General features: G+C 42.1%; 2 protein-coding genes across 2 annotated transcripts in view; one reads left to right on the top strand and one right to left on the bottom strand.

Annotated features, from left to right (window-relative positions):
- Positions 1–3,318, bottom strand: part of tgs1 (trimethylguanosine synthase 1) — a gene marked incomplete in the record, with an annotated part of 14,240 nt that extends 10,922 nt beyond the window's left edge. Inside the window, 4 exon segments of the mRNA XM_042214551.1 lie at positions 1,125–1,215; positions 1,316–1,440; positions 1,597–1,658; positions 3,097–3,318. Of these exon segments, the coding sequence (XP_042070485.1) occupies positions 1,125–1,215; positions 1,316–1,440; positions 1,597–1,658; positions 3,097–3,209 (391 nt within the window).
- A 917-nt stretch (positions 3,319–4,235) lies between these two features.
- Positions 4,236–7,678, top strand: part of tmem68 (transmembrane protein 68) — a 12,984-nt gene continuing 9,541 nt past the window's right edge. Inside the window, exons 1-2 of the mRNA XM_014329590.2 lie at positions 4,236–4,362; positions 5,175–5,345. Coding sequence (XP_014185076.1) covers positions 4,309–4,362; positions 5,175–5,345 — 225 coding nt within the window. The 5' untranslated portion in view covers positions 4,236–4,308. The remainder of the gene's footprint in view (positions 4,363–5,174; positions 5,346–7,678) is intronic.

The following is a 7,678-nucleotide window of genomic DNA, read 5'->3' as shown; positions in this document are numbered from 1 at the left end:
CTACATGCGGCTGTCTTCTTGTTTCATGGCAGATACTCCCTTCACCCTGGCCAAAAAGGCTAAAATGACCAAAGAAAAGTGGGAAACAGTTAAACATGAGAGGTTTTTGGACAAAGGTTGTGTTTTTTCCATTGTTTAAGCACTGCTTCCAGCCAAGAGTGATGCCATATATGCCCCATAGCTGCAGAAAAGGCTAACATTGTTATCTTTTTACAAAAACCAGCTGAACATGAGAGGTTTTTGGACCAATTTTGTGTTCTCCATTCTTTAAGCACCGGTTCGAGCACCGTTTAAGCACCGGCACCGTTTCAAAAGTACCGGTTTGGCACCGGTGTCGGATAAAACCCAAACGATACCCATCCCTATGCATGACATCACAGTCGCATGAAAAAAAGAAGGACCACATGCAATACTCTGAAACAATGAATACGCTGTTACTGCTTCCATTGTAATTAAGAAGGTAAGGAGCCATGTGCTGCTGATAAAAGCCTGTAAGCTGACCACCTAAAAGGAGAACTTCTGGCAATTTGCTGGTCTGGAAAATTCAGCTGTGTGGACCCAAAGGTCTGATTGTGCAAGAGCTATGTCGCAGACGCCGTTAACATTTAACAGGCCTTTTTTAGCATGTTGAATGTTAAATGTTCCCAACAGTGGAATATAACCCCATCTACAAACAGTGGGATGGTGTTCCCAAAAGTTGATTCTGTACATCTGGACGTTTTCAGTGGGAGAAACGTTTCGTCGCTCTTCCAGCTGACGTCTTCAGTCTCAGCTGACTGCAGGTGTTTAACCTTATAAACAGGACATCTGCACAATGACTGAAACTAACAGCACTGAGGGAACAATGGGCTGTGAGGTCAGTATATTGATCAGTTTCTTGATCATTAATATGCTGCCATTGAAAGCTCACTAGTGCATGTTGTCACAGTAATCCCAGTACCAGATGGTACCTGTCAGCTCCACCATCTACAAGCCGAGTGCAGCTGTGGCAGTAGCTGACACAAAAACTCAGGTATGGGAGGAGATCAGTTAGACCGTGGAGAAAGTGGATACTCTACCACATACAAACCTTCGTAATATTACTCGTAATAAAAACAATAAAAGCAATAAGATAATCGCATCACCTTTTTCATCAGCCTGTGGATCTTCTTCACTTTCCTCTTCTTCACTTGTTTCTTCACAGTATTTTGAGGAACTCCTGTTAGACCTCCACCCCTGTGACATGACGGAAAATAACAACCAAAGCTGCTTTTTAGCTTTCATTTCAAAAAACGGTGACTTTAATAACACAGCACCGCAAAACTGTGTGACTTACTGCTCTCCTCTGCTCGGAGGAGCACACAAAGGCTAAAGGCAGGCCCATGCTGGCCATCATCTGAGTTTCTTCATCCAGCTCCTCCACCTCAGTCTCCTCTTCCTCCTCTTCACCATCATCTACGTCTATGAGTTGAGAAATGTATTTTTTAAATCATGGCAACTAAAACTAGACAGTACAGCGAGGCTAAGAGAGCCACATTCTTCTACCCCAATGCCTGATACATTTCATAGGTGATTATTTTAATCCCTGGTACTATTAAATATCATGACAGGATGTACCTTGTACAGTGTTTTCCAGGTCAGGCAGAAGTCTGTTATCAGAACGATACAACTCTCGATCCCTGTAAAGAGGCGATGGACATAAAGGACAGATGTAGGAAATCCATAGATGCATCTGTATACATCAGCGTATCCGCTAAAACTCAAGGTGTTTGGGTACTGAGAACAACAACATCTAAACGCCTGTGAAAAAATAAAGTAATATACTTGCATTTCTACTCCTATTCAACACTCAAAGCATTTGAGTGACATGACACACGATAGTATTCATTAAATCGTTAAATCCAGGTGTTCCAATCACATCCAGGTGTATAAATCAGCACCTGGACATGCAGACTGATTCTACAAACATTTGTCAAAGAACGGGTTGCTCTCAGGAGCTCGGCGAATTCCAGCGTGGTACTGTGATAAGATGCCGCCTGTGCAGTCGTGAAATTTCCTCGCAACTAAAAATTTCACAGTCAACTGTTCGTGGTGTTACAGCAAAGAGGAAGTGAGTGGGAATGACACCATCTCAGCCACGAAGTACTCGAGCGTAGTGCACAGGTCACAGGTCACCAACCTTTTGCAATTGCTGCAGAACTCCAAACGTCACATGGCCTTCAGCTTAGCTGAAGAACAGTGATCAGACAGCTGCATGTTTTCATAGCTGAGCAGCTGAATCCAAACCTTACATGTCCAGGCGCCGCACAAAGCGTCCAATGCAGCGATGTAAAGCATGCTGCTATTACTAGACCTGGAACAAGCACTCTGTGGAAAAGCAAACATCTGCTGTCTTTCATAAGCTCCAGGTTTTGATAACCACCAATATTTTCCTCATAAATACCTTTTTTTAACTCAAACACCTCTCTGACAGCCTAATGGGAATGTTCAGAAAATGAATGAATGCGAGCAGAGACTGTGAGCCAGGTTCTCATCCAGCGTCCGTGTCTGACCTCACAGCTGTAAAAGCTTCCATAAACATACTCGTAGCCCGTGTGGGAAGCCTCCCCAGACGAGTTGAAGCTGTTATAGCTGCAAAGGCTGGGACAGTATCATGGGATGTCACTCAGGTTCATGTGTGTGTGAAGGCAGACGAGTGAATACGTTTGGCACTATAGTGTCTGATTCCACCGCTCTGTGTGCAAGACAGCAGCTCATACCACGCTGCCACTAGCACACAGCTGCTAACCTTTTCTTTTGGGGTTTAGCATTGTGCTAGCAACAGTAGTAGCCTTGTAATGACTGCGATTCATTCAACTGTGATTGATATGATAGCTTTTTAAAACGCTGCTTTGTGGTTGCCTTCACTCAAGTCAGTTATTCATTAAAACGACATTTATTACACGGAATTTCAAAGATTTGACTGGATTTCGTTTCTTGCGTCGTCTTTTAATGACCCACACTGGCTGGTTGCCATGTCAGCCCGGCTGAGACAAACACCGTGCTGCAGTTCGACGTGCTGCTAATGAATTACGTGTATGAGTTGTAGCGGACAGAGGAAAGGTGGTGGAGGCTCACTGTACGAAGGCTCTGGAGCAACGACAATGAATCGTTTCTTCCTCCTGCAGTGACTCCTTCTTGGTGAAGATGATTTCCGCCACCAGGGCTACTCTTCTCATTTCCAGCATCATGGCGGTTAGCTCGCTGCAACAACAAACACACTTTCATTTACCGACGAGCTGCTTGCGTCTTTAAGCAGCATGGGACTCTTTCCTTTATTATTGATTATTTCCGCACTATAAGCTAACAGCGGATTTCCCCTGTTTTTCAAAATAAAAGTTGCAATTTTTTGTTTTGTTTTATTTTTTATAGAAAAAAATTCTAACAAAATTTTCCCTTTAAAATCACTAAATCTCATGGTCATTAGAACACCAACTGTTTCATTTTAATTGCTTTATAGCTATATTAATGTATCTATTTTTACTGATTTTATTGCGCTTTTTAAATTTAATGGCATCTTTTGACATTTTCCACTTTTACTTTTGAGGGTTATATTCTCAAAACTATGACTGTATATAGTTACTGTTTGAAAGCTGGTGCAATTCAGTTTTGTTTTTATTTTGAAGCGAACGAGTCGACCCGGAAACTCTTCCTTCTTCGCGAGTAGAACTCTTTCATCGGCACAGTTTTAGGATAGAAATCTGCGACTCTGTGTTCGCCCGACGACGTTCCGGGTTGATGGACAGGATAGTTGATAGCTCTAAGAAGCATAGGTTTTGCTAGTGTAATATTGAATGTCGTGCTACATTTTAATGGCACGCTTTACCGAGTAAGCAGTCGGTAGGTACCGTTTTTATGTCTGTAACCGTGGAGTTGGCTCTTAGAATTAGAGGTTTCTTGAGAAATGTCAGATTTTCCAGCTCCTTCAATGAGACTTAGCTCACAGTCAGTTATTATACCGTAGCCCCAGCTCGCTGTTGTCATTTTGCTGATCAAATGTAGTCTCTTCCTATTCCAGTAACACTGTGGTGCTGTTCTAGATACTAATGCTATGTAAAGTTGCTGTCAGTTTAGTTGGTTTTAAAAAGCTGCTGGTGTTTACTAGACATTGGAGTCTGCGTAATCCACTGCGACTGTGTATTTGTAAATGTAGTCACAGAACTGAGTTAGCGGTGTCCTCCTTTACCTCCTCTTTATGTAGCAGCAGGTGTTCTCTATGCAGTCTGCCTGAGACCTGATCGGAGCGTCAGTCGGCTGAGCTGGAGTTCTCGTGGCTGAGAGCAGAGCACTATGTCAGGCAACCAGTCATGCCTGACGGGCGCGGAGGACACGCTCTCTGTCTTGGTATGCATCCTGTCCAAGGACTTGATAATGAAATCGAGCTCACCTAGAAAGAAATGTATTATTTATTTAACATCAGCTTTGGTGTTCATGCATGACTTTATTTGAAGACGCACATAATACAATAACACTTTCCATAACAGAGGGTTCCCACTGTTGCACCATCAGATCTTTCTGTTTGCATGTTCTCTCCGGGACCTTCCTCCCACAGTCCAAAGAGATTGGTGAGTCTAAATCGCCCATAGTGTTGGCCCTGCGACAGACTAGCGACCTGTCCAGGTGTACCCTGCCTCTTGCCCTTACACAGCTGGGATAGGCTCCAGCCGGCCTCAAGGAGAAGCGGAAAAAGATGCATGGATGGATTTTTCACAATATGTTGGCAACAAGTGGATAATAAGTCCCACAGTGTGCATGATGGGATGTCTCTCCAGCCCTCTTTGAGGCCCACTCCTCCACAGAGGAGGCGTTCAGATTGTGGGCCCCATGCCGTTCTAAATTTAAATGTAGATCATTTGTCCTGGACTGTAGTTGTTATTACGATCTGACCTGGTATTAGTAAGAGTGTTATACTATCACTGCGTCACATGTTAAGCATTGAAAGGAGCTTCTATGGTGTCCGTCGCTTAGAAACTCTAGATTCTCCCACAGTGGTATTTTATGTCCAACTGTGATGTTACATAACACAGTTAACCAATGCTGATACAAACAAGAATGTGTTACGTATTTTAAAGTTACCCATCCAGTAATTACTGAGATGTTTTCACCTGGACCAAAGTGAGGGATGTTAGTATTGACATTCTGGTCCTGGTCGACAGGTGTGTTTGTTTCATGCATGGGAGGAATGGGCAGGTCTTGATCAAGAGGACTATCTGAGTGTCTTGGAATACCTGTTGTGGGTCTTCACACCCCTAGCCATCGTCTTCATCGTGCCTTTCCTCATCGTTATCTTCCTTTACCTCTCTATACTCTTCCTTCATGTCTACAAGGTAAGTAAACAGTGCTTACACTCGCAGTCACACAAATAAAAGGACCTTCACTGTTTAGTTATCATCTGCAGCTCCCTCCATAATGTTTGGGACAAAAACACCATTTTAGTAGCTTCTGACATCTGCGCAGTGTTTGTAGGACTGTCTGATTGAAACTTTCAGATTTAAGCAAAGGAGTTCACAGCTATTTTTTTACATAGTTCCCTGGTTTTAGAGGTTCAACATCAATAGGACAGTTGACTGGCAAGTAGTTCCATGGACAGGTGAGGCCTGCTCACTTGTTATTTTATAAAAAATAAACCAGGCATCGATTGAAGTTGATTCAAAGTACCGAGTTTGTATTTTATAGTTTTATATATGAGGCCTAAGTAGGGATGGGAATTGATAAGAATTTAGCAAATCCAGTTTCATAATCAATTCTCATTGAGATCATCTCTAAGCAGTATGTCACAGACATTAAATCCATGCATGGTCAAATGTTTGTGCACCCTGGAGGTGTTTGTTGTGATCAGTGGTGGGGTCATTACTCCAGAAAAGTCATTATTGCACATATTACACACTTTGCTTAAAAGTAAGGATTTCTTTGAACTGTTCTTTTTCCAGGTTTGGAAAGATTGTACAGCATACATCTTTCATTACTTTAGAAAATAAAAATTGGATGCACAAATTAGAATCAACACTACTTTAGATAAATAATAAGGGGAAGACACGCAGCAAAGGGCCGCTGCTCTCGGGCCACACAGCATATGCTGGCCTGCTCACCCGCTGAGCTAAACCGACATCACATTTCTGACAGTCAGGCAGGTTGTTACACTTGTGATGTTGCTGTCTCTTCGTTTGTCTTTGTTGCAGAGAGACGTGTTAGACTGAAACTCTACTTACTGTTTTTTTCCCAATGATCTGTAAAACGCACATCGTCTTTGAATGACACTCAGACAGCCAAACAGGAGACCATGTGGCCAAACACGTCACTCCCAGTCCGACTGGGGACGGGGAATGTTGGGAAAGCAAGGCTTTGTGAAACATTCAAAGCATTTGTGCCAAAATTGTATCGAAGTTTTGAAACAATCTGAAACCTCTCTCCACAGTGACACCTGCTGGCCAACTTGGGTATCCCCACATGTCGATAGTGCTATGCAGTGAACTGATGCAGAGAAGCCCTGCACAGTTTCAAACCCACTTATTATACCAGCCTGTCAATAATTGTGATCAACACAAGTTTTGGAGAAATTGCCCCACAAACATCAAAAGAAAAATGCTGACACTCTTAAAGACAGCAAGCTGTGATGGTGAAGAGCAATGTGCTTCAGAAAAGTTCTTTAACACTCATGAAGCTGTTTCAGCTGCTCAGTAGAAATGAAGTTATAAAGTAAAGCATCCTGAGAAAAAAATACTGTGTTTATTGTAACAACCACACTGGTTTTCTCAAAGTTTGGAAGTGTTTTGTTCACTGTTAAGCTTTTAGGAGTTGATCTCGTAAGGTTTGTCCTATAAAAACAAAGCTGGCATGCCATTATTTTTTATATTTACTCAAAAAAAATTGTTTATTCGAAAAGACTGTTAACTAAAAACCTTTGTTACTTTTTATGGGCTAATTCGTAACAGTTCCTTTCATGCCTGTGGACTAATACACTTTTAAATCATCTTCTTCTGAGCAACATCTGAACCACAAAGACACTTTCCTTTATTACGTATAGGTACTGTGGATCCTGTGTCATGTGACAGAGGCATGATGCAGAGGCAGTGGTGACAAAATAGGGAAAAGAAAAGAACTTCATGAAAAACATTTGGTGAAATTTGTTAAGTAATAGGTGGCCTGTAATTAACGGATGGGTTTCTAGCTTTTTACAGTAAAAATACTGCTGGTCTGGTCTTAAAAAACCCAAAAACTATTTACATCAAATTGGCATCAAATTCTTCCCAACAGGAAGTCTTGACTGGGTTGTCAGTAACTACCCATCCAATCCACACATGCAAATAAATCCAACCATTGATGTCTATAAATTAAGTAATGTGTAATAATGAAAAATGGAAATTTATTTAATACGTTGTATAAAAGTTGATAATGACAGCTTCAGACCACGTCCTGTATGGAGAAACTATTAGCATTTTCCCACCATTTCCCAGGCTTGTCTGACTGTTGTTCAGCAAATTTTAAATGTACTTCAGCATGCTTTGTCTTTATCAGTGGGGTGTGGTGAGCATACATACAGGCCATGGTGGTAGAGTCCACTAATCATTGTTTTCTTTGAAACAATAGCACCTGCTGATCCAACTTCTCACCCCAACCAATCACAGCAGATGGCCCCGCCCCTCCCTGAGCCTGGTTCTGC

Source organism: Haplochromis burtoni, unplaced genomic scaffold (genome assembly GCF_018398535.1).
Source record: "Haplochromis burtoni strain Fernald_Lab_line unplaced genomic scaffold, NCSU_Asbu1 Contig_586, whole genome shotgun sequence".
Classification (NCBI taxonomy): Eukaryota; Metazoa; Chordata; class Actinopteri; order Cichliformes; family Cichlidae; genus Haplochromis; species Haplochromis burtoni.
Note: the sequence above shows the minus strand (reverse complement) of the source record. Positions and strands in the feature narration are given on the sequence as shown.